At 38.2% G+C, this 27,781-nt stretch overlaps 2 protein-coding genes across 2 annotated transcripts; one reads left to right on the top strand and one right to left on the bottom strand.

The window, feature by feature from the left end:
- The first annotated feature begins 1,588 nt into the window (after positions 1-1,588).
- On the top strand, positions 1,589-8,278 carry LOC115953615 (syntaxin-71). Its single transcript, XM_031071351.1, has 9 exons — positions 1,589-1,996; positions 2,225-2,350; positions 2,619-2,778; positions 2,912-2,997; positions 3,118-3,186; positions 3,266-3,310; positions 3,403-3,465; positions 3,568-3,644; positions 7,994-8,278. Exons 1-9 carry the CDS (start codon positions 1,841-1,843, stop codon positions 8,007-8,009), a joined length of 798 nt encoding a protein of 265 aa, XP_030927211.1. The 5' UTR covers positions 1,589-1,840; the 3' UTR covers positions 8,010-8,278.
- Positions 8,279-17,072: 8,794 nt separating this feature from the next.
- Positions 17,073-19,172, bottom strand: LOC115952108 (NAC domain-containing protein 2-like). The gene is made up of 5 exons (XM_031069188.1): positions 18,989-19,172; positions 18,565-18,854; positions 17,897-18,301; positions 17,706-17,776; positions 17,073-17,160 (listed from the first exon to the last, which is right to left on the bottom strand). The coding sequence occupies exons 1-5, from the start codon at positions 19,170-19,172 to the stop codon at positions 17,073-17,075; spliced, it is 1,038 nt and encodes a 345-aa protein (XP_030925048.1).
- Positions 19,173-27,781: the final 8,609 nt, after the last annotated feature.

Genomic DNA, 27,781 nt, shown 5'->3' with positions numbered 1-27,781 from the left:
GCCCGTTCCGTTTCCCCACCTTATCAGATGAGCCGCCGGATATAAATGTGCCTCGTAAAGGGAATTCATTTAAGGGCGCGTTTGGGACATCCAAGCGGCAGGAGTAGATCACGAGCGGATTAAACGAAATCCCTTGAAAACCGGCTGACTTCCTGGAAAACCGCTCACATAAATGCGAGGTCAAACTAAATGGGCCATATTGAGGGCCCGGGTTTGCCAAAACCCTCCTTTCCAACCCGGAAGTCGGACAGAAGGGTTTTGAGGGGCTATTGTGGGGCCTAACAAATTCGTGGACCAGACCCATTTGCCCTTAGAGAGTCCGAAGGCCCAATCCGAGGAGAGCTGTGGCCCAAGCTCTACAACGCAGAGCACAAAAGAATTTTGGGAGGCAGCCGAGGACAGTGTAGTCCTCGGCAGATCCATAGTCCCACCAGAACAAAGGGGTGAAACTGGTATAGGGACGAATTCGTAAGGAGATCCAAGATACCTTGGGGAGGTTATCCTTACTACCCTTCCAGATAAGACCCAGCGCCTGACAGAGCCGTACTCTGCAGCTTTATCAAACCATCCTCAACAATTCCGGGATTGGACTGATGGGACAAATGTCAGTGTTGGTAAAGACTGACCCTACACGTGGACGAAGGATAGCGAATGCAAGCTAGTATAAAATAAGGAAGTAAGTAAATCACGAGGAGGAGGCCCAGCCCCAAAGAAAAAAAGAAAGACTACGTGGGGAAACATCTCAACCAGATTGGACTTCACGGAAGAAATCCCGCCGTTGGGTAACCGGGATAAGATCTTAAAAGGTCCTCGGATCAGCTCCGAGGAGCTCCATCCCACGGGGTACGACGCCTTAGAGCTTCCTCTAAAGCCATGACCGGGCATCGCCACTTGGCCAGCGGCTAGCTTTTCAAGCCCACTCTCTACAAATCATATTGTGAGGGACCTTTATTGCGTGAGCCCAAAAATGTTAGTGGGCCGCAAAGGAATCGTGTCCTTACAGTACTAAAAAGTGCAGTGAAAACTATGAATAGTACCAAAAATAAGTTAAATAGTAAAATAAGTTGACAAAATTAATCATGCCAAATGTGTTGTTTGGCAAATATTATTTTTGCCAACTTATTTTACTATTTAGCTTATTTTTGCTACTATTTATGAATTCCACTGCACTTTTTTGTACTATTTATGAGTCTCACTATACTATTTCAACTAACTTTTACCTTTATCTACGGTATTTCAGTAAAAAAATTTTAGTTTCAGCAAAATAAACGGATCCCAAATAGATCCGTAATATAAAATAAATACTCTAATTTTGAGTGTTTTGAAACCAGTTTCTATCTCCTCCATGCCCTTCTTAGTTACTAGGCAATAGGCATTCTAATTTTTTTTGTTTGGTAATATTTTGTGTTGGGTTTAAAAAAATATTTATTCTCTTAAAAAGAAAAGAAAAGTAATTATGTATTAAAAAAAAAACTCTTACAAACTTTTTTATTTTTAAAATTTATGAAATTTCCATAATTATTAACATCACTTATTGAGAATGAATTGAGACAGAGTAACATGTTTTTACTCTAATGCATCTCTTAATAAAAAAGCAAAAAAAAAAAAATTGCAATACAGGCTGGTTCGAAAGTCCACATTTGCTCTAGAAACCGCGCCGCTACTGTGCTGGTTGAGTGGTGACCAGACCTGAACAACAGAAGCAGATAGTCAGAACTCTTAAGAAATTTGAACTCTTCAATTTCTTCTTCTTCTCTAATTTTTTTTACTCCTCCTGCTTTCTTTCTCTACTCCGATCCAAGTTAAACTGTAAAAAGTAAAAAACAAAAAGTAGCAGAAGATGAGCGTGATCGACATCTTGACCAGAGTCGACGCGATCTGCAAGAAGTACGACAAATACGACGTCGAAAAGCAGAAGGATCTCAATGTCGCCGGCGACGACGCCTTCGCTCGCCTCTACGCCGCCGTCGAATCCGACCTCGAATCTGCTCTTCAGGTCCCTTCCATCTCTCTCTCTCTCTAGATTTTCCTTGCTCTGTCGACCCGACCTGTTTGGTTACTAAGAAAATCTTGAGGAAAAGAATGTAATTCAGTAGGAAAATCACATGAACTTAGCTGTGTAGTTGAATTCACTCTTAGCTGAGTTGAGATTTTTGGTGCGAAGAATTAGGGTTTGTAAATTGTGCAAAAATTTGGATCAAATTGAGAGTGATCTGATGTGCAGAAAGCGGAGTCTGCTTCGAAGGAGAAGAATAAAGCATCGGCGGTTGCGATGAATGCGGAGGTTCGTCGGACCAAGGCTAGATTGCTAGAGGAGGTTCCTAAGTTGCAGAGATTGGCTGTGAAAAAGGTTGGTATCTCACTTTTCTTTTGTAATTACATTCATTTTTATGAATTTCGATGAGTTTGAATATGGTGGAGTTTATTTTTGGACTGTGAGAGTGTTGGTAATTTGAGTTTCTATACTTAGATCTGAATTCTGTACTTGTTTTTCGACGCTTGGTCTCGTAATTCAAGTGAATGGTTTAATGGGATTCTTTTTGTGTATAAGAATGCAAAAGATAAATGCATTGGTGTTGTAATTGTCTAATGAACAATTGATTCTGACCTATTCATAGGTGAAAGGGCTTTCGGGGGAGGAGCTTGCTGCTCGTAATGATTTGGTGCTTGCATTGCCGGATAGGATTCAAGCTATACCAGATGGGAGTGCTCCTGCAGCCAAACAAAGTGGAGGTTGGGCGGCTTCAGCTTCTCGTACCGAGATCAAATTTGATTCAGGTGATTTTTGATTCTATTTAGATGTATGGTTTTTTGTATACATTTCGTGTTTTGTTTGCCAATCTTGCTTAACATATGGGGGATGTTTTTTGATCGACTATTGTGGTTTAATTGTGTTCCGTGTTGATTATAGATGGTCGGTTTGATGATGAATACTTTCAACAAACTGAGGAGTCGAGTGGATTCAGGCAGGAGTTTGAAATGCGGAAAATAAAGCAGGCTAGTAATTTGTTTTGGATTTGTAGTTTTTAATTTTATTTTAAACTGTGATTCACATTCATGCATACTATTCTATTTGATTATGTTTTCTTCATTTTAGCTTCTCTCACATTCTTACAGGATCAAGGCTTAGATATGATATCCGAAGGTTTGGATACACTTAAAAACATGGCTTCTGATATGAATGAGGTTAGCTGTCTTTTATGTTAGTTTATGCTCCATTACAATGTCTACACTAGTTGATTGTCACATGTTCCAATAAGTGCAGGAATTAGATAGGCAAGTTCCTTTGATGGATGAGATTGACACCAAGGTGAGAAACATCATTGTCTGCTTGTAATTTCAAAGCTACTCGGTTGGAATTTGAGATTTAAATTACTTAGCATTCCGTTCACATCTTTACAGGTGGACAAGGCAGCAGCTGACCTCAAGAATACTAATGTTAGACTTAAAGACACAGTGAATCAGGTAATTGAGCTACAACTTCTTCAAATTTAGATATGCATATGCTTCACTATGCCATGTTCTAAAATTTTGGCTGGATCTAATACAAGTCCTATTTTCTTCCAGCTGAGATCGAGTCGGAATTTCTGTATTGATATTATTTTGTTGTGTATAATTCTGGGAATTGCTGCATATTTGTACAAGTAAGCTCCTATCCTTTTTCATCAGTGGCTTAAAACATGCACTGTGCGTCTTTTTGTTCATTTATATCAATTCTAGTTATATGAGTTATTGTCCTGTTCTGTAGGGTGATCTTTTTATAATTCTTCTGATTCTAGCTGTTAACAAATCCAGGAAATTGGTTGTGGATCATTTAATTAGATCCATATGATAAAATATTTTGAGAAATTTTTTACAAATTGTAGCTTAGGTTGAATACAAGGATTGTGTTTTCTTCATGGCAATTTTTGACAGTTTGGGGGATGGTCAATCTTGTTGTTGAAGCTTTCATATTTTGTTTTGCTTCAAATACAATTGACTCATCTTGTTTGCATCTATCTGTGTCAACATGCATAGTGTGGCCCTTGGCTACTTATTGGAATTACCAAAATAATGTTTGTAAGACTATTTGCGCGTTTGGTAAGCTCAAAACGCAGCTTTTTTATAAAAGTTGCGTTTTGAACTTTTATAAAAACTGAAGAGAAAACGCGGAAGATTTATGGACCCTCAGGGGTCCATAAATCAAAACGCGCATAGCACGTTTTGTATTATTACCGTTGCAATGTTAAAAATACCGAAATACCCATCACTTAGTTCTTCCTCTTCGTCTTCCTCTGCTTCTTCACCGGTCTATCCCCACACTCAACAAAACCCATTTCAACCTTTCATATTCCGAACACAGAATCAACAAAACCAAACCAAAAATAACTCAAAATCAATACAAAACAACTTAAAATTAACTCAAATCCCATTGAAAAACCCATCCCAAACCCAACTCAAAATCAACCCAAAATCCATAGAAAAAAAAAAACCCAAAATCCCAAAATCCCAAAATCCTTATGTTTCAATCATCTTCATCTTCATCATCATCATCATCATCATCTTCTTCTTCTTCTCTGGAGTGTGAAAAAAAAAGAACAAAGAAGGAAAGAAAAAATAAGGAAATAAAGAAAAAGGACGAAAAAAGAGATGCAGAGACTTCATCATCATCATCATCATCTTATCTTCGATCATTAGCAAGTGTCAAAAAAAAAAAAAAGGATGCAGAGAACGTTGAGCCAGCTTGAGGAATGAGAGAGGGGTTTGAACAAAGTAGAACATTCTGGAGTGGTGTGGTGTAAGTGGAAAGGAAAAGTAAGGAAATAAATAAAAAAAAAAAAAAAGGTAGGGGCACGTGTGTGGAGGAAGTGGCAGGGAAAGGGAGGAAAAAAGAAAAAAAAGAAAAAAAATGAAGGGTATGTGTGTGGATGAGAAAAAAAAGGAAAAAAAAAGAAGAAAATATGGATAAAAAAATAAAATAAAATAAAGGAAACATAAAATAAAGAATAAGAAATTAAAATTGAGAAATATTGTTACAATATTTTTACAATATTTTCACAATAAATCTTAAGTGGTATGTTATTATTAGTTAATATTGGTGAGAAAAAAAATAATTTGTTTAGAAATTGAAAAAAATAATTATAATAGTACATTCAAATTAAAATCAGTATAAATCATCACAATACTTTCACAATAAATCTTAAGTGGTAGGTTATTATTAGTTAATATTGGTGAGAAAAAAAATAATTTCACAATATTGATTTAAGTATGAAATAAACTCTCTTATATACATTGTCCTTTTTGGTAATTTATCTTTCAAACTACCACTTTTATAAGTGTTAGCCAAACACTCAGCTTTTTTAAAAAACACTTTTTAACAGCTTTTACCAAACACTCAGCTTTTTGAAAAAGCACTTTTTCATTATGCACTTTTTGAAAACTCCACTTTTTCATTATGCACTTTTTCAAAAAGCTGAACCAAACTCACCCTATAGTATCCCCATCTTCTACATAGACACATCGGCTAAGTTCCGTCATTCATAAGGATGAGAGATTGTGGAGGTTCATGCAAAGTGTCATATGGTTGAGCATTCTTATGAAATTGAAGTGGAAATTTGGTTAAGTAAGCTATAAGGGGACTGTGGATTCATATAGAATGATGGTGGTCATAAATATGTCCACCAAAATGAGTATATATTTGTTGAAATTTTATGACAAGAAGAAAATGGAAATTTTCAATGATAGAATTATAATATGACTCAACCCACATCATTAATGAGCTAGAGTATATAAGGAGTTTATGTCTCTTTTGACTTCTCTATCACATCAAAAGACAAAACCATTCCTTGAGGGTTTTTTTTTTTTTCCTATCTGCACAATCTTCTTCTGGAGGGATTTTGCTCCATTGTCAAAAGCAAAGCTCAGTAAGGTTGTTGTTATTTTAGTTCATTGATTTTTTATTTGTTTTTGTCATTTATTATCTGTGTGTGTGTTAAGAAGAAACATACAAGGAAGATGCTTGGATGGATGGCATTAAGAAGAAACATACAAGGAAGATGCTTGGATGGATGGCATCGCGTCATTCATTCATTCTTCATCTTGCTTCTCTTTTTTGGCTGTTCTCTCTCTCTCTCTCTCTCTTCAGAATGAAATTAACATTATGCCATCCTTATTGCTTTATATGTGTGTGTGTGTAACTGTGTATACTATATGTATACACACACACACACACACACACACATATATATCTTTCATTGATACTTGGTAGAAGTAAAGGTGATGGTGACATACAGATCCATACGTCCAACTCTTCTATTTGTTTCAATTTACTTTCACAAGAATCATCAATATTATATATATATATATATATATTCATCATTGATACTTGGTAGAAGTGGTGGTGATGTTGACATATGGATCCATACATCCAACTTGTTTAAATTTACTTTCACAAGAATCACAATGTTTTTTATTCTTTAAATTTTTTTAAAATTTTCAATTTAAAGAATTTTGTTTTAAATTATTTTTTAAAGAAAAGTATGTCTTTCACCCAAATCATTTAATTGAAAGTGAATTTATCTTTAGATGGGATGTCGAGGTTAATTTTTACCTTAATGTGTCTTTATATTGAGATTATTTCATCCCTAGGCAACTTTATCTTGAGTTTGTATGAAAATAAGTCTTGAGGGATCATTTGGAGACAAAGGAATTTTATTGAAGTGTAGCGAAATCTAAAATTGGGCCAATTCCAAAATTTAAATCTAAACTTCTGTAACATTCACTACCATGTTTTCTGAAATCAAGTTAAATTTGGGTTAAGCTAATTAAGCTGAAAAAAATCCAATATAAGCCATATCATATTTAAGTGGATCACCCTCTAGGCCCAGAAAGTCATTTAAATTATATATATTTCCCAAATACCTATATTGGTAGGGATAAATCAAGTCATGTTGTTTGGTAACTACCTCTAGAAAGTAACTATCTGCTCAACCTTGTTATAAATAAAGTAGTTGGATAAGAGGTTACAAATGCTTGCCAAGAGCCTTGTATCTCAATTGATTAGCGCCTCCTGTTGTGTTCATAACATCCTAGGATCAAACTCTCCCTCCCTCATTTTAACTATTGAATTAAAAAGAAAAAAAGGGAGGTTACAAACACGTTTTCACCCAAAAAAAAGCACTAACATGTTTGTTGCATAGAAAACCTTAAGGCCTAGCTTTGTGATACCTCTGTCTCAACAAAAGGAAGATTAAGGACCTTCTTAAGAGAGACTAAAGTCTTCATAAAAAACAACATACAAATCTCTTATTGAAGTTGGGAACAAGCTATTCAGCCCTCATCTTCAACCTTGACTGTTAATCAAAGGATTGATCACATGTGAAGCACTCCAAGAGAGTGCCGAATTGCATTTCTTGCCCTAAAAAAAATAATCTCATAATTTGTATCCATGCTTGCTTGTACATATTTCTCAATTATTTTACTATCTATGCTGGAGTGTCCAGATCTTTTTAACCACAGTTCATTAGCATTTAGGCCACTATGTTATGCACTAGAGGGGATGGTTATGTGCAATGAGATATAGGGTCCACTATCAATCTACTTCAATCATTAGGATATTTTATAGATTTCTCTACAAGGAAAAATAGAATTGGGATTTCCTTGAATAAAATCTTCTACAGCATAAGGAATTCTGTTTAGACTGGACTTGTTAATGGACTTTGATATTATCTGTGTGGCCTGTGGAACTAACTGCATGAAGTGAGGGACAATCTAGGCAGGCTGATATCTGTGTAACTTACAGCCTATTGGATTTGCCTGGCATCTTCATGATTCACAGAGTTAGGTCTCTGGAGTTTCACATCTTAAGGGGTTTTTTTCCCCCTGTAAATTTGTCTTTTCTTTTCTTTCTTTCATGAAATCTCAATTGTAACTTTTGTGATGGGCCAATCCTTGTGTCCTCTTGTTTCTTACCTGTTATGATGAAGTTCTTCTTACGAGTGTGTTTCATTTGCAGTGTACTGAAGAAGTGAGATGAACTAAAGAGCCATTTGACCTGTTTGTATGGTGTGGTTTGTCTGGCATTTTCTTGCATATGGAGCGGCTTGTTGTGCTTGATTTATTATTTTTATTGTTTCTCTCATGTATTAGGGTTCTTGCTTTCTTCTCATGTGTTAGAACCTTTGCTTAATATATAATAACATCGTTTGTACACAAATGTGAGCACATTGGTCATGTCTTTATTAATAATATTGGCTTAGTTGCAGTCATTCTATAGTCTTGTTTTTGGCTGAAGATGAAATCGTATCTCCTTGTACAAGATATTTCCACACCGAATACTTTTCACTTACAAAATTGAGCACCAGTCACCAGTAATGGGACATATGCTCCATAGACATCAAAGCCTAGAGTGTATGATTATGATCTGAATCTGCCATAAGAAAACAATGTGGTTGAAAACAAAGGTGGGTCGCATTAGGTAGACAGCAGTGGAATTTTTTTGTAGTGTTGTATTGTTCTCCTTGCATCTTTGGTTTTCACTCAAAATCTTTTGCTTGTGGGATAACAAGTCTTCGTCACAATGAACACTGGCTGTCTAGTTCTCATTGGAATCAACGTTGCCTACTGTCACAAGACAGATTTTCACCAATAACTTGCTGCCTTGTCACAAGAGCATTCACATTAGGTTCTATATAATTTTAGTCAATTTTGGTCACTTTTGTCACTTTAGCTCATCAATTATTCCCAATGCCTAAATCAGTCTCAAAGCACTATCTTTATTTCATTTAAATATTATTTTTTCTTTTTCCATTTTTTTTCCTCTCCACACTTTCCCTAATCAACCTAGAACTGTAACCCAAACAACCCGTGAACTTCGCCACCGGGAGCAACCTAAATCTACAATTATCAGCTCTGATTTGTATTCTCTAGCTCCAAAATGAGAGCTCCTAGTGGCCCTGGCAGCCAATAGCTCCCCTGTGAGCAACCATGTTGATGAAGCAACCCAAAGCCAACCTGCATCGCAAGCAACCCACGCAGAATCAACCAAAAAATCAAAGACAAAATCAACCCAGATTAGGTTAGAGAGCAAGGAATAAAAACAAAAAAGGTTTTATTTAATAAAATCTTTGTTGATGAATAGTAACTAATGTGAGAGAGAATAATTAAAAATTGATGAATAGAGGTATTGAGTTACTGTTTATTTGTTATTTGTGAATGCTAAACGGTTAAGCCTTACGCATCAAGGTTTTAGGGCTATTTAATTATTTGTCTTTTTACCAAATGCCAGTTTGACTAGCTTGATGAAAATGCTGTAAGTAAACCAAAAATCAAAGACAAAATCAACCCGGATTAGGTTAGAGAGAAAGGAATAAAAATTGATGAACAGTAATTCAGTAGAGGTATTGACTCAAAGCATCCATAGGGGCCATAAATTTAGCTATTTAGCACCACAAAAAAACTACTTTATTTATTTTACATTCTCACCTTACAAAATACCCAATATTAGTGGTTTTATTTTAGTTTTCAACACAATAAAATAATATATCCACTACAATAAACAACCATCACAAACACTATTGCAATGGGTTTGACCTTCTAACACACTAACACACAAATTTGCAAAAAAAAAAAAAAAAAATCACAAAATTCCAATTTGGAAAACCCATAAAACAACCCAACATATCAAATCTAAAAATTGAAGAGAGCTGAGAGTCATTAGCTGAAAAATAGTATGCAAGGGAGAAAGAGGTAGGAAAAAGAAAAAGAAAAAAAAGAAAAAGAAAACAGCGTGCAAGAGAAAAAAGAAAAAAAGAAGAAGAAGATGAGCATGCAAGGGAGAAAGAGAGCATGGAAGTGTAATAAAATAAAATTTTTTGCTTTAGCTTTTTTGCTACAATGTACAGCTATAAATGGCTGTGCACTGTAGCAAGAAGCTAAAAAATTTTAGCTCTAGCACCGCCGTTGCAACATGCTTTTTAGTACCGGTGGTGCTAAAAATAGCAATATGACTTTTTAGCACCACCCATACTAACGCTTTTTATTTGCTATTTGTGAATGCTAAACGGTTAAACCTTAGGCATCTTGATTTTAGGGCTATTCAATTATTTCTTTTTTTACCAAATGCTAGTTTGACTAGCTTGATGAAAATGCTATAAGTAAACCTTATTTAGTCTTAGCCAACTCTTAACACTCAATCAATTTTTGTGAATCAAAGTATGCATGACCATCAAAGCATGCATAACCAACAATAACTATTACGGGAAATCACTCCAAACCTTTATTATTTTACAGTAAAGAACAAATGACACTAAAGCTTTTCTCCCACAAAACCTGTCTTAACCAAAAACAATCACTAAGGCTTACAATTACAAATACGTGGTGTTGCATTGTTTCCCTCTACAATATACTTCAGTTTTTCGTTTTACACACACTATTGACATCCCTAATAGCTTAGGATATAACATGCAAGAAATAACTATCAATGGCTAATTACGAAGTAATTGTCCACCAAACTTGCTTGCCTAGGACACATTGCTTGTGTCTTCAGAGCCTTTCCATGCTACAACAGACTAACAAAGCAATCTCTGCATAGAAACTGCATGGTAATTATTTTGCCATGTTATTATTGTCACTTGTCAGACACATGTGAATAACTTGTGCACATGTTCCAACCCATCATAGGCCTTGCCCATCAACTTGGCAACCCAAGCACATTGCCTATCTCCCAAGCTTGGTTCATGCACCACCATGTGAAGGAATTGGCCCATGCCAATGTCTCCTCTCTTCTAAGTTTAGCCTACATAATATATCACCACCCATACACAAACCTAAGAACACTTGACTAAGGAAGCCATAACCCAATTTTGTATTTCCCACATTAAATCGGTATATGTTACACACTCAGACACAGCCTAGCTATATGTATTACACATACGCGACCTATCCACTTGTTGCTTGTGGTCAAGCCATGCAATGCAATGCTATCTGCTGCACATGTGCGGTGTGCCCACAACACAAGCATTATTTGCAACCTCACAAGCCATGACAATGGGTCCCTCACCTTTGCAAAGCCAGTGTCTCATTGCCATATCAAGCTAACATGAGTATGCATGCACTACAATAAGACAACATAGCATGTTACTGCCACAACGCACCTTGCTCGGTCCATTGTGTGATTGGTATGGGTAAAAGGTGTCACCGCACGCAGCCACTTATTCTTCAAGACCAAGAGTCTTGACAGTCGACACCTAGATAGCCCGACCACCCTAATAGACCATGTCCTAGTTAGGGTCGGCTTGAGTGGTAAAAACTTGTTGCACACATGCAATATGTGGATATAATGTCTTTTATACTGAAATCGTGATTTAAAATCATGATTTTAGCAATAAATTAAAGACAATGCATGTGTTATGTACAATGTGTAGATATAGCGTCTTTTATAACTGAAATCATGGCTTAGTTTCAACTTGAAAACATGACTTAAGGCTGTGTTTCCGCTGTAATAGAAATTGGGAAGTCAACTCGAACATTGGTATCTTTGACCATAAAATAAGTATGAGAGAGAGAGAGAGAGAGAGAGAGAGCATTGGCCACTAGAGATAGAGGCTGTTGACGCGGGAGAGAGCACCGCCGATCACCTGAACCCAAGATCTAATCCACCACTGTCCGTGGCCATGCCTATTACCGTCAATCATGGTTATGTGGTGGTTGATAGTGGCTAGTGGTGGCTGGGTTTATGGTGGTGACTATGGTGGCTGGGCTTATGAAAATAGGTTTTTACATGAAAAACCAAATATAGGAAATAATTTTTCGACATATTTTCCACAACGCAGACAAACAACTAAAAATAATTTTACTTGAAAATATTTTACACTCAAAAAATATTTTACATAAAGCCAAACACAGCCTTAAAGTCATGATTTTAGTAGTAAAAGACAATATGTGTATTATACACATGCATGGTGTATAATAAATACTACCTTGGTTTGAGTTATATATTTAAAATCCCAATCGGAGAATGACCCGACTGCTAGGAGATTGTTGTTCTAGGGCTAGGCTCGGGTTTATATGTTGTCCTAGCTTGCTTAAGTAAGCCCGGTTGGATCAATGATCATAGGGAAGGTTGTAGTTTAGCTTTATATAGGGATAGAAGAATAAATTGTGAGGTGTAAAGCGATATATTTAAATGAAACCTTTTTGTTATTACTTAAATAATATTTAACTAGTGTTTAATATTATTGTGGGGTCGGAGAATTTATGACCCCGGCCCACTTTACATTAAGGCCCAAGACCCGAGCCGAGGAGAGATATTGCCGAGGACTCACAATGAAAGTCCAAACGGCCTGAGGATATGACCGAGGATGATCTTGTTCTCGGCATCCCATAGTGCCCCTAAAAGAAAGGGCGAGCATAGTACAGGAGCGGTCCAAGTAAAAGGCTGCCAATACTGCAATAAAGGACTCTGCGCCTGACAGGTCTATGCTCTCCACCATGCTCTTCAGCTTTTACAACCACCCCCAACCACTCTAGGTATAGGCTGATAGGACAAGTATCAACCCTAGAAAGTTAAGCTAACACGTGGACGTTGGAGGGAGGGTAAATGCTAGTATAAAAAGGAAAGAGAAGCAATTTAGAAAGGGGGGGGGGGACAAACCGTCTCCCAGACCATGGAACCCTACAAAAGGAGAATAATGAGAACATGAAGCTCCACAGACGAGGTCTAAGGACCGGAGCCACTCAGGACGTATCAGAAAAAAGTATTGTTAGACACATCAGGTTCACCCTTGTGCAAATTGCTATAGAAACCATGACGAACCATTGTCCGGTGACCAAGGCCTAGCATTTCAGCCCACGCTCTACAAATTTTATTGTTTGGGTCTTTAACGTACGAACCCAAGAGCAGCTTGGGATCGTTACGAATTGAGTCCTTACAATTAGAGCCGTTTGTAGGAAGGCTTGTGTGTTGGCATAGGCGGTGGTTTGAGCTCCTGTCAAACAAGGGCCTGCGAAAGCCCCTCTATCACTTCCAGCAACTTGTTGTTATATATAAAGTTCCACTAGGGCCTACGCTTCGAAGCACTAGTGGCACAGGCAGCTCTAGGGGCTTCCAACGTCAAGTCAACGCCCCAGACCTTGGCCGAGGGGCTAATCCTCAAAACTTAAAGAAAATCTAAGTTTTGGACAGAACCAAGGTATTGCATGGTCCTCGGACTCAAACCAATGGGGAAACCAACTACTTAAATAAAATCTAAGTTTTGGATAGAACCAAGGTATTGTATGGTCCTCGGACTCAAACCTATGGGGAAACCAACTACTTAAAAAATATTATGAGATTTGGATAGAACCAAGGTATTGCATGGTCCTCGGACTCAAACATGTGAGGAAACCAACTACTTAAAGAAAATCTAAGTTTTGGAAAGAACCAAGGTATTGCATGGGCATCGGACTCAAACCTATGGGGAAACCAACTACTTAAAGAAAATTCTAAGTTTTGGACAGAATCAAGGTATTGCATGGTCCTCGGACTCAAACCTATGGGAAACTAACTACTTAAAGAAAATCTAAGTTTTGGACAGAACCAAGGTATTGCATGGTCCTCGGACTCAAACCTATGGGGAAACCAACTACTTAAAGAAAATCTAAGTTTTGGACAGAACCAAGGTATTGCATGGTCCTCGGACTCAAACCTATGGGGAAACCAACTACTTAAAAAATATTATGAGATTTGGATAGAACCAAGGTATTGCATGGTCCTCGGATTTAAACTTATGGGGAAACCAACTACTTAAAAAATATTATGAGATTTGAATAGAATCAAGGTATTGCCTGGTCCTCGGACTCAAACCTATGGAGAGATTAGTCATTAGAAAATGGATTAAGTATTAGACAGAATGGAAATCTCGTCCTATCCTCGGATCCCCAGTTCTAGGGAAACTAATGTAAACGAGTATTTAGGCCTGGTACAATCATACCTCGGTCCTCGGACCGGATGCCAAAAACGGTTAAGGCTATGAATGTTGTCAGGAACGTGGCAAAGCACCCTAGCGTTCGGTGACCTTCTCGGATAGTTCATTTTAGGTTACCCATCCTTGGATGATCACCTCATACGCAATACAGAGCATTCAACTGTTATCTCGGTTAGTCTTGTGTGTATAACCTTTTTCAGGTCGGCATTATTGTGCCTATTAGTCTCAATGAATTCAAAATAATAACTTTTTGTTAACAAGGGTTTCGGCCCTAAGTATCGTTCAAAAAAAAAAAAAAAATCCATTCACAATATAACTATTGCAAAAAAGAAAGAATACGTAGAATAAAATAAAGTCATCTTTTATTAAGATAAAAAAATAGTACAGCGTACAATGAGGAGTTTAAACAAGCCTATGCCAGAAGCTAACTACAAAAGCAAAAAGAAAAGCAAAAACAAAAAGATACAAGGAAACGATAAATCCTTCAAAACTCTGCTCTAGTAGTGATTACGCATGACAGGATGGCCCCATTGATGGAAGGGAAGAAGAAGCAGAAGAAGAAGTAGAAACACTAGGATGGCTCCGGTGATGGGAAAGAAGAAGAAGTGGAGGCAAAAGGAGGCACTAGTGAAGGAAGAGAGGAAGAAGCGGGGATTCCTAATCCTCGCATCAGCTCTGACTCCTAACACGCAGGTGTCATATTAGCAGTGCTCGAGAGAGAGCGGATGGTACCGACGATGAGAAACCCCATTACTGTCGCACCAAAAATCTGACGCAACCAGCACCTGCTTCGGATTTTGGCTGAAGGAGGAAGAGGCTCCCCTCTCGTCTTATGAAAGGGGAGAACTGTCTTAAGTCTCCATCTCCCTTGCCCTGATCGCGCCATCTTGAGTCTCAGAGAGACCCAGTGCTTTTGGAGAGAGTATGGTCCCTTCACCCCTACTTCTGCCTCAAACATATCACTCTCTAAGGCTTAATTGTACTGGTAATGAAAACTTTAAGTGCAGCTGGAGGTTTAGGAACTTGAAAAGACTGAAGGGTCTGTACGTAAAGTGACCTCCTACCTTGCTTCTTATATGGAGGGCAAGTTTGGTGGCATTTAATCTACACAGATTTCCAAGAAGAGTTACAAACGAGATAATTTCCACTCGACTCCCAACGCCGTCTACAACCGTTGGATTTGAGTGGCCTCGTAAAGAGGGCTTATTAAAGACACGCCTCATATCCTGAAACGGCAAGAGCGCGGCGTGAGTAACTCTAAAGGAACGTCTCATAACCCGATGCATTTCCCAGGCAAATGAAGAGACACCGACATTAATGAAGGACAAAACTAGGCAAACCGTGATATAGACCTGGCATCATCAAAACCCTCATTTCCGACCAAGAGGTCGGACAGCAGGATTTTGAGGAGCTAATGTGGGGTTAGAAAATTTATGACCCCGACCCACTTTACATTAAGGCCCAAGACCCGAGCCGAGGAGAGATATTGCCGAGGACTCACAATGAAAGTCCAAACGGCCTGAGAATATGGCCGAGGATGATCTTGTTCTCGGCATCCCATAGTGCCCCTAAAATAAAGGGCGAGCACAGTACAGGAGCGGCTCAAGTAAAAGGCTGCCGATATTGCAATAAAGGACTCTGCGCCTGACAGGTCCATACTCTCCACCATGCTCTTCAGCTTTTACAACCATCCCCAACCACTCTATGTATAGGCTGATAGGACAAGTATCAACCCTAGAAAGTTAAGTTAACACGTGGACGTTGGAGGGAGGGTAAATTCTAGTATAAAAAGGAAAGAGAAGCAATTCAGAAAGGGGGGAGGGGGGTACAAACCGTCTCCCAGACCATGGAGCCTTACAAAAGGAGAATAATGAGAACATGAAGCTCCACAGACGAGGTCTAAAGACCGGAGTCACTCAGGACGTATCAGAAAAAAGTATTGTTAGACACGTCAGGTTCACCATTGTGCAAATTGCTATAGAAACCATGACGAACCATTGTCCGGTGACCAAGGCTTAGCCTTTCAGCCCACGCTCTACAAATTTTATTGTTTGGGTCTTTAACGTACGAACCTAAGAGCAGCTTGGGATCATTACGAATTGAGTCCTTACAATTATAATTTTTTTAATAACAAAAATTTATTCTTTTTATTTTGTAATATGCTTTTTTTTTTTTTTTTTGGGTGGAAAAATGCTAAAGCTATAAAAATATTTTACTACAAAAACACTAAAAAATGATGTAGCAATAATTATGATTAGTAACACTTCAAAAAAATAATAAACAAGTATTTGAATAAATGATGTTAGGAATATTATAAATTTTATAACATGAGGCTTACAAAGATCTATCACTAATCACAAAAAATAATTAAAAAATGCATTTAGTTGTTAATTTTCACATCAATTTGTAAAGGCTTTGAAGTAAAACTTATAATATTTCTAGCATTTTCTTATCTGAATTATTTATTGTGATTAGTGACACATATATTTGTAAGACCCATATATTTAAAGTTGTATTAAAAGTAGAAAACTATTTTTTTTTTTCCTCCTATATCTTCAAAAAAATATTTTTTTTCCAAAAGAATATATTAATTTTTGACCCAAAATTTGGGGGCTTTTCTCTAGTAGGGGGCATAGGCGATGGCCTAAGTGGCCTAGAAGTAGGGCCGACCCTGGCTTTATATGAATTTTAAAATCTGATGCTTGACCAAAGCCATAAGGCAATAATCGTCGGAATCTTGTACATGGAAATCAAATCACTGGGAGAAATTTGGTCGGTGGTATGAAAATGAAGCACATTAAAACAAACTCATGTATGTCGTATACAAAGAGAGACGACAACTTATATAGCTGATCATTGTTGTTCTTGTTCATTTAAAGTGAAAGAACACAGAGAAGAACAAAAAATAGAGTATAACAAAAAAGAGAAGAGAGAGAGAGAATTAGTGAATTGAATCAATTGTGTTGATGTAAAATTGATGATACAATACAGAGACTTGTACACTATATATATACAGTATCAGTAAAGGAAAACAATTAGTTACGGGCTGAATCAAGCATAATTGCCCCTCACACGTGCACATGCGCTAGACTTAAGTTATCAGTACACATAGGACTAAACGACACCGTTCTATTTAATCTTGCATTGTGCCTTCTTTATACTTGGAACTGAACTTGCTTCATCTTCAATTTCCTCAATCTTGCAACTGCTGTTATCCCTGCTTTCATGAATAAATCGATTATAACCAATAATTTATCTTTTCACATCTTTTAATAACTAATATTTTCAGATGCTCAACGCAGGATGTCTCAACCAGATATCACAAAAACTAACAGAAGAACAGCTCATGCTTTTGTATCATAAAACATCCTTGAAATTAATGATGGTTCCAATAATAGTTTGAAGTGTATACATATTAGCATCTTATACAAACCCCTGTACAACCATTCATACAAATTGGCTACGAATATCTACATCTTTGTAATAATTATATCACAAATAACAAGGACCTTGTAAAGATGAATCTCAATTCTCACTCCTCGCAAACACAAATTACATGTGATTAATCCATATATAATGATATTAATCACTAAACAATTTATTCAACTTCTAAGTTCTACTATATCTTTACCCATCTCTTGTGGCTATGTATGCGTTTATCTACGTGCTTTTGCGACGAACTATGACCGTCGCAAAAAAGCTTATTTTTTGTAGTTAACGAAAAAACCCTAGTAGTTAGCTACATATCCTTCTCTCCATTACTCTAGCTTGTTGCTGCTTTCTGTGAATACAAAATGATCATCAAGCTCTTGATATGGATCAAAGGAACTCCACTGCACAGCATCGAAATCATTATCTTGAGGAGGGTCTGTTCCACAGAATTTCATCCCTGCAGTACTATCATTCCTTTTAGATATTTCAACTTCCTCATTTTAAATATCTCTGTTGCTTACTTTCTTGCTTGGGAAAACGAAAATCTCATTGTGATTTCCTTCTGCCGGTTTTCTTTTCAGTGGGTTAAGCAAGCTGTTGAAAGAAGCTAAGTATTGTGACTGATTTATAGCTGTATCGTCTTTAGGACATAATTTTCCACCATTGCTACTTTGGAAGCTTATGCTTGCGGCTGTATCAGTGCAAGGGATATTCTGAGAGGCAAAGAAATATGGCAGCATTGGGCAATCGTTGTATAAATAATTTCTTACAGCCGCAAAGAGGGTAGGGTGCACATTCATAGACCATGGCTCATCCACTTTTTGAACGTAGACTGGTGGTTCATAACTAGGGCCGTTTCGATCTTCCCTCATGTTCCTTAGTACACCACATTTTTGCCGAACCCGACATAGCACCCAATCGTCCAACTGTACAGAAATGTTATCAAAATATATAAAATTTAGGTATAATTTCTTAGGTACCGTAGTTTAAGTTTTGTAATTAAATTCAGACATATGATTGTGTTGATCAATATAACACAAACAATATTATCTTTTTCAAAAACAATTAAAATTCAATTTAACCATACGTTTGTATTTAATTGAAACACCTAAGGTATAATTAAGGAACTTTAACTAAGTTTTGTCCATCAAAATATTGATTGACTTGGATATGTATATAACCAGCTTACTCTCATAGACCCTTTTTCCTTGGCAGTCCAAATCATGGTATCGAGTGATGATCTATACTCATGCATGATCCAGTCTGTCTTAACTCCTTTCGGAGGTCGACCTTTGTAGAACACAAGGGCTTTCTTGACCCCAATACTCTTCGTCCCACAAGAAGTGAGTATGGGTTTATCTGTCCCTGTAACTTTCCAATAACCTAAACCTGCTGCTCTATTAGGCCTCACTCCATTGGGATACTTCCTATCCCTTGGTGTAAAGAAGTACCATTCATCTTCTCCAAACAAAGCCTTTTCTGTGAGGAAAAAAAAAACAGTGATATTCACTTTAGTAATTTACTCTCAATATATCAGGAATACAAAGAAGAAAAGAAAAAGAAAAAAAAAAAGATGAAAACTGATATATAATTGCATGGTGCTAGATACAGACTTGGAAGCTCCCATGGGTTATATTTATACAGATCTATTTCAGCTATGATAGAAGCTTGGAGTGGACTTGATAGTCTTGATGTCACTTTGTTTCTCAAGTAGTGTTGGATGAGCTCCTCATCAGATGGGTGGAATCTAAATCCAGGTGGGAGTCGAATATCTGAGGTGGGTTGTTGGTTCTCCATGAAGGGATACCTTGTTCTTGGAGATGGAGAAACCTAGGATATTGGAATCAATCAATGAATACTACTTTTCCGGTATTATCGAATGAAATAGTTGTAAGTTTGAGAGCACTGTACATAGCCTATATATATGGGTTGTTCTGCTCTCTCATGCAGAAGGGGACAATATGTCAATAGCATAAATGACATATATAAAATAAATATATTTGGAAAATAAAAGGGGTACAGAAGGTAACACAGTTGTCCAGTTTGTTATTTTTGGAGCCTATCAAACAAGCAACAAATGTCTTTTGTTTGAGATAATATATATGGAGTTTGTGTCTTGTCCATCTGTGTGCATTTAACTTTTTATTTACTAAAATATATTGCCTAGTCTAAAGGGCCTAGAACTTGGATGGTGGAGGGGTTGGGCCTGGCAGGTCCGAGCCACGATGACTACTTACACCAAGGCCCATAATTAGGGTACATGATGAAGCAAACTCCAATAGGATTCGTGTTATTGGTTTGACAAAGAATATTGACTCAAAGTTTATGAGCAGAGATGGAGTCGACTTGGAGTTAGAGGTGAAAGTGCAAATAAAGCAAAAAAAAATCATGAAATTTCAAATAAACATCCATTTAGTATTAACAAACCATTAATAAAGACACACAAAATAATTATTTCTTAATATATTACAATGTGATCATTTATGAAAAATGAACTTAGCGTGTGTCTTTGATGCATGCGTCTACTACTAGTAAGAGCAAAATTATTTTGTTTTAAATTTTTTTAAAGGGTTGTGTTGTTTTTTTTGGGTAGAATTGTTTGATTTGACTTAATTTTTTTAGCTTTGCTATTGGTAATATTTATTGTTGGGCTAATTTTTTGGGCTTGTTAATTTTGTTTTAGATTTTAGATCTATGAATTTTTTTTATGGCTTTTAAATGGATTAATGATGTTGTCAATAGAGTGCCAAATATAATTTTATTGAACCAAATTGTCAAAATTAGTAACTATATGTATTAGTATATTTTAGAAAAAAATTTGGGCGGTTAATCAATTACTATATGGATTACGTGGCCACAAACATATAGGCATTGATCTCCAGGTTGTTTGGTATGAGTGAACCCCTTAAAGAGAGTGCTCGATGAATGTCATCATTGCCTTTCTTTCAAAATATTTTTTCTCACCAATTGTCAACCGCATCAAATGTGATTGAACCTTGTTCCATCCTCCTACAATTTTGGGGCTACAGTCTATTGCTTGATTTTATGGGGGAGTTACTGCTAATTATACACCTCCATTTTCCTATAATAAAAAAACTCGTACACTGGAAAGTATGCACATTAGAATAATTGTTATTATGCATAGTTGTCTTTCCCATTACTAATTTGATCATTAGAATCTCCTCAGCCGGCCCCATTGGTAATAATATCCTTCGTTAGAGAGATCTCCTACCAAACAAGGGCTTAAAACTTAGTATTTGTCTCCTTTGAGATTGAGAATCCAAGTTAGCAGAGAATAGGGGTGTGCTGAAAACCCGCCAACCCGCCAAACCCAACCCGACCCAACCCAACCCGCCGGGTTGGGTCGGTTTTTCGGACTTGGTGGGTTGGGTTGGGTTGGGTTATAATATATTTTTTTTTTATATAGCGGGTCGAGTTGGGTTTGGGTCATAAAATTACAAACCCACCAAACCTGACCTGACTCACCCATATTTTAATATATGTTTAAAATATATTATATATTTAATAAATTTAAAAAAAAAAACCAGCTGTAGAGCACTTCCTCGGTTCCTATTATCATATATAATATAAAATCCTATTAGTTCTTTTAATATATATTTAAATATATTATATATTTAATAAAAAAAATTAAAAATTTTAGATATATTTTGTTTATAACTGAGTTAGGAACTTATGTATATTTTGTTTATAAGTGAATTGGGATACTAATTCATTTATTTTGTTTATCAACTCAATTGGATACTTAAACATATTTTGTTTACAATTAAATTGGAATATTAGTTTATATATTAATATATATTTTGTTTATCAACTCAGGTGGTAAGTGTGATATATATTTTTTGCTCAATTTAATAATAATAATAAAAAAATTGTCCAACCCATGGGTTCAACCCGACTCAACCCAACCCATGTGGGTTGGGTTGGGTTGAGTTGGACTTATGTGATAGGCTGGGTTAGGTTGGGTTGAATTTTTTTTGACCCACCATGATGGGTTGGGTTAAAAAATCCCCTCAACCCGATCCATGCAAACCCCTAGCAGAGAATGTGTTTGACTACGATATTATATTAATTAAAGGACTTTCTTAGTCTCTATTTGGGTTTAGAAGCAAAAGAAGGAGTCCTACAAGAAGAAGAAAGTGGTGTAGAGAGAAGAAGGTGGTGGTGACATGAGGTCATTCTTGGGGGTTGGTGTGAAACAAAAAGAAATCAAGGGGTTGCAATGCATCAAAGCTAGCCCTAGACCTAGTTCTCTTAGGCCATGGCATAGCTTAGTAAAAATCCAACCCAATCACCATTAAAAGTGAATTAGTAAGACTAAAAAGAAAGAATAATAGATTTTAAATACAAAAATTATAATATAGAACATTGATTAAATATTATTTAAGTGATATTTAGATATAAAAAATTCCATTAAAAGCTATTGTAAGGCCCTTTGGCCTTGAGGTTCATTATCTACCTATATATTGGGCCTGTGGCCCAAGCCGAGGACAAGGACCCGCCTAAGGAGGAGAGGCCTTCGTCAGAAGAGACTGTGTTGAAAAATAGAAAGGTGGGATTTGGCCATAATAGTTCTGGAAAGTGTGCCGAGGATGAAAATGTCCTCGGCTAGACTAGGCCGAGGTCCTGGAAGATGGTTTGACAATAAGGGTGACGACCTCGAAAATTCAGTTGGAACGGACAAGCATTGCAGAGATATCAAATAAGGAGGAGCCCCAAAATATCTGGGGAGAAAATTGGCTACCTCCGCATTAAATGCACTGCAGCTAACTCCTTAGCTGTATTAATGTAGAAGTGATACCTAAACAGTGTATTTCAGCCTTACAGCTACTACATGATATCAAATATATGCCTCGCACCTCTGTCAAGGGTCAGGTCCTCGTAGACCTAGTGGCCGAGTTTGCCGAGACACCATCAGAAGATGAATTAGAAGAGCGAAACATGGATGGAAAATCGGTTGGCGTAATCTCCTTGCAAGAGCCCTTGCCATGGATGGTCTACGTTGATGGTGCAGCTAACCACAGAGGATCTGGGGTGGGACTCGTTTTGATATCTCCAGAGAAGATCACAATTGAAAAGTCCCTAAGATTGAGATTCTCAGCTACGAATAATGAGGCCGAGTGCGAAACTTTATTGGTAAGGATGACCATGGTTTAGAAGATGGGCGAAAAAACGGTGGAGATTTCCTCTGACTCAAGGCTGGTTGTAGGCTAGGTCCAAGGGGAGTTGGAGGCAAGAGATCCCAGAATGCAGGAATATTTGTGTCAGGTTAGACATTTACAGTCTAGTTTTGAGTCCTTTGTTTTATCACAAGTTCCTAGAAGTAGGAATGCCCATGCGGACTTTCTCGCCACACTAGCAACATCCTCGGCACAAGACTTGCCTAGGGTAATCCTTGTGGAAGACTTGTGCAAACCCTCTGAGGTGGGAGGGCATGTGGTCCATGTTCACCAAATAAGGGCGGGGCCTAGTTGGATGGACCCTATTGTGCTATTCCTTAAGGAAGACATCCTGCTTGAAAGTAAATTTGAACCTGACAAGATACGGAGAAAAGCTCCACGGTTCTGGCTGTTTGTGGACCAAAAGTTGTATAAAAGATCATTTTCTGGCCCATACCTGCTATGTGTACACCCTGAAGCAACTGAGCTGCTCCTGAAAGAGTTGCATGAGGGGATTTGTGGAAGCTACACGGGGGGCAGATCTTTATCTCACAAAGCCCTCACACAAGGTTATTGGTGGCCGACCATGTAGAAAGAAGCACAGGAATATGTGAAGAAGTGCGACTAATGCCAAAAGTTTGCGCCAAACATTCATCAACCAGGAGAAGTCCTCAATTCTCTATCCAGCCCTTGGCCTTTCGTTCAGTGGCGTTTGGATATTATAGGCCCCTTCCCTAAGGCAGCAGGGAACAAGAAGTATTTGCTAGTAGGTATGGACTATTTCACTAAGTGGGTTAAAGCTGAACCTTTGGCGAATATCAAGGATGTGGATGTCAAAAAATTCCTTTGGAAAAATATTGTCACTAGGTTTGGAGTCCCCTGTACCCTCATCTCGGACAATAGACTTCAATTTGATAGTAAAGCCTTTAGAAGATATTGCTGTGACCTGGGCATAACAAATAAATATTCTACCTCGGCGTATCCACAAGGAAATAGGCAGGCCGAGGCTGTCAACAAAGTCATAGTAAGTGGACTTAAAAAGAGACTGGATGATGCAAAGGGGAAATGGGTAGAAGAGCTGTCACATGTCTTATGGACTTACTAGACTACACCTCGAAAGTCCACAGGGGAGACGCCTTTCTTTATGTCTTATAGGGCCGAAGCTATTATTCTTTTTGAAACTGGATTCCCCACGTTGAGATCAAGTTCCTTCACTCCAAGCAAAAACAATGAGCTATTGGAGAAGAGTTTGGACTTAATTGAAGAACGGAGAGAAAGCGCCATGGTCCAATTGGCCTATTACCAAAACAAGTTCAAGCAGAGGTATGATGCCAACGTAAAGTTAAGGCCACTAACAATTGGAGACTTGGTCTTAAGAAAAGTCCTAGGAACGGCAAAGAACCCAGCATGGGAAAAGTTGGGACTTAATTGGGAAGGGCCATATCGTATCACATCAGTGGCCGGGAGAGGTGCCTATTATCTGGAGGATCTAGAGGAAAAAGTTGTACGTCACCCTTGGAATGTAAACAACCTTAAGAGATATTATTATTAATAAAGGCTTCCTTCATCCTATTCAGGTTTGTTGTATTATGTGTCATGCGTTATTAACATTTATCTAAGTATCAAACAAAACCTTGGTCATGCCTGGCTCCTTGGACCACATACCTTGGGAAAATTGATATCTTTCAATTATATTTTTAAGTGTTAAACAGAACCTTAGTTATGCCTGGTTTCTCGGACTATCTGCTTTGGGAAAATTAACACATTATGACAACTATCTAAGAATCAAACAGAACCTTAGTTATGCCTGACTCCTTGGACCACATACCTTGGGAAAATTGATATCTTTCAATTATATTTCTAAATGTTAAACGGAACCTTAGTTATGCCTGGTTCCTTGGACCATCTGCTTTAGAAAAATTAGCACATTAAGATAACTATCTAAGAATCAAACAGAACCTTGGTCATGCCTGATTCCTCGGACCACATACTTTGTGAAAATTGATATCTTTCAATTATATTTCTAAGTGTTAAACAGAACCTTAGCTATGCCTGGTTCCTCAGACCATCTGCTTTGGGAAAATTAACACATTATGACAGCTACCCAAGTATCAAACAGAAATTTGATCATGCCTGGCTCCTTGAACCGCATGCCTTGGATGGATTAACACTTCCCTTCAAATGGCTAAATGTCAGGGCAAAACCTTGGGTATAGCAGATTTTGTGAAATGTTTGTTTACGGTAAGTTAGTATCCTTTATTAACTACTTTGGCATCAAGTGTAATTACTCCCAAACAAGAACGATTTTCATTGCAACAAGAAGTCCCAAATGGATGCTCATGAGCATCACTTAAAGCATTTACGGGTATACCTAAATTTGTGTAAAAGTTGACTATCCTTTTGACCCTATGAACTTGGTGAAGAGAAAGGCACAAAGTAATGTTAAACCTATATGCACGTTGCAAGACTGTGTATGTTCTTAAAGTTAAGATTGTGCTTTGCCGAGATGATTAACTTAGCAAAATTCACCTGCTTTTTCTGTTGATCATATGGAGCAGGACAATTACTCTGTTACTCAAAGTAGGTTAGTGAGAGAAGTATTACCTCATTATTACTTTTATTAAGTGTTAACTAAAATGGAAATCATATCAACTTCAGTATGAAAATCACAGGAAAAAAGAGAATACCCATAACTTTCATTGAATAAAAGCTTTAAAATAAGGCAGATCAAATACAAAATGACAGGTTGATTACAAATTGGGAAAATAGTAAAAGAGAAAGAAGGGCGATCTATTTCTTCATCTTTATTACAAGTTTTTCTTTTGAGTCCTTGGGGGGTTAAGTATTTGTTGTTAGGGTGGACATTTTGGCTTCTTTAGGATCCTCTTTTGGGGGTATGGAGAGGGTTGCCAACACCAACTCCATGTTGTGTGAGGTTTCTTTGTCTTTGGAGAGATCCTTCAGAGCCATTAGAGGTAGATCGAAGGCCTGGTCTGCTTCCTTATTGACATTTCCCGCCTCTGTGGTACCTTTGGCCTGCTTTACCCCCTCTTGGGAAGTGTTGGCTACAGGGTGAGCTTTAGATGGATTGTCTTCAATTTGACTTGCCTCTGAGGACCCTGGATCGATCTTAGAGTCTGTAGAGCTTAGAGTGCATATGGCGGGGGGGTTGTAGACACTTTCTACTTTCCTGAGCACGGAAGAAGCCTCAACCCGGCCTGGTTGAGGTCTTCACCCCATATCAGGGCACAGTAAGTTCTATATACTGTAGGGACCTCAGCCCTAAGGGCGTTCTCAGTCTTGACCACCCCAACTTCATATCTGTGTCGCTCTGCTTCATCCCTGGCTTTCTCTGCTTCATCCCTGGCCTTCTCGGCTAGAGCCTTAGCCTTTTCAACCTCCTCCAGTTTTTTCTTCAAGGCAGCAACCTGCTCTTTGGAAGCGGCCAATTGATCTTCGGCACTACGGAGAAGCAAGCGCTGGCTTTCAGCCTGCTTCTCGACGTTTTCTAAGGCAGCCGCGGCATATTTTCTTTCTTTCTCTTACTCAACCAGTTTAGCCTTCAAGTCTTTGTTGCTTTTCTCAGCCACATGGAAGGCATCCACGGCTGTTATCCTTGTCCCTTCTTCCTCTTTCATTCTTTGGTGGGAGCTGATCACCATCTCCTCGGCCCTGTAGGTGGCCTGAAAAGAAAAGGGAACATAGATTAAAAAAAACAAAAAACAACAATAGAAATAAATAAATAAATAAATAATAATAACAAACTTACCATGGCCAAGTCCCTTTTAAGTCTGAGGAAGACTTCGTAATGTCTCATAAATCTGAGATTAGCCATATCCTTAGGCAGAAGTAAGGATTGTTCCATCGCATCTGCCACGTACCCAGTGGTGCCCCCCTGGAAGTCTCGAATGGAGGCATCATCAAGAAGAGGAGCTTTATTCAACTCCATACGAGGGGCCTAGATAGGAGTGGCAGCTTGGTGGTCAACCCTGGTTTCTCCCTTAGTGGCCAACCTCGTTTACATCGTTCGAGGTTGTTTGGTCCCCCTCTGGGGCTCGGGCTCTCGGGGAGGCTAGTTCTTCCCAACCTCCATCTTTTCTTTCCCTTTCTCCTCCCTTTTCCTTTTGTGATCAGCTAGATCAGCTCAGGTTGATTGGGTAGGTGGAGGAGTGGGGAGTCTGGTCTGTAAAGCCTTGGTAGGCGCGTCCCTCCAAGGCTGAGATTCCAATAGCTCTTGAAGGGTTGATCTTTGCTTCCTCTGAATACCCATCTCGTCTAGTGAGAATGTGTTTTCTTCAAGGTAACTAGGTAAAGGCTGAAAAAACTGGCCGAGGTCACTGATTGACGTCCCAGGAGACAAAGGCTGGTCAAAAATCTCGTAAGGGTCGTCTGAATCCAAGACGTCTACTATTTCCTTTTCTTTTCCTTCTTCTTCCTCGCCTTCTTCTTTGCTGGTGGGTTGGGCGGAAGAAGATTCACCAACTGCGATTTGGGTTGGAAATGTTATTTTGGGAATGCCTTCCGGGATTGGTTGAGAGGTAAGATCGCTTTTTGGGATAGGTTGAGTGATGAAGGTACCCTCTGGAACAAGAGTGCCTTGGGGGAGGAGAAAACCTGGGGCAGCTACGCTTATCCGGTGAAGGCAGGGATCCCTGGCCCTTATGACACATTTAGGAGCTTGGAAGCTTGACGAGATCGGTGTGTATCCTAGGATCAAGTGAGCCACTTGTAATTGGCCATTCGAATTCACAAACACCTCGGCCTTAAGGATTTTTTCTGGGCTATCCTTGTTGACCAGGTTGAAGTTTGGTTCGGTAGCGTGTCTATCTTCAAAATCATTAAAGGAACGAAAAGCTATAAGGGTCAGAAACGGTATAAAAGAAAGAAAAACGCAGAAGATATAACTTTAAAATAGCCATCCTAAGTCTAAAACCCCACCTGGCTGCCCCTCTCTTGTTAGGCAGGCGAGGCCATCGGTCCAATTTCCAGACACGATAAGCAAGTCTTTCTTCAGACCTTTGTTGGATTCAGGCAGGCACTGAATGAGCCTGACTTCAAGGTACCTGGACTTCAGGTAATGCACTTGCCCCTTTAGGTGGTGGAGGTTGTAGACCCAATTAATGTCGTGGTGAGTAAGCCCTAACCCCATACTTTTATTAAGGGCATTTATAGAACCTAGGATCCTAAACATATTCAGGGCACACTGAGTAGGAGCTAGCTTATGGGCCC

Source organism: Quercus lobata, chromosome 7 (assembly GCF_001633185.2).
Source record: "Quercus lobata isolate SW786 chromosome 7, ValleyOak3.0 Primary Assembly, whole genome shotgun sequence".
Classification (NCBI taxonomy): Eukaryota; Viridiplantae; Streptophyta; class Magnoliopsida; order Fagales; family Fagaceae; genus Quercus; species Quercus lobata.
This window is presented reverse-complemented; position numbering and strand designations above follow the sequence as displayed.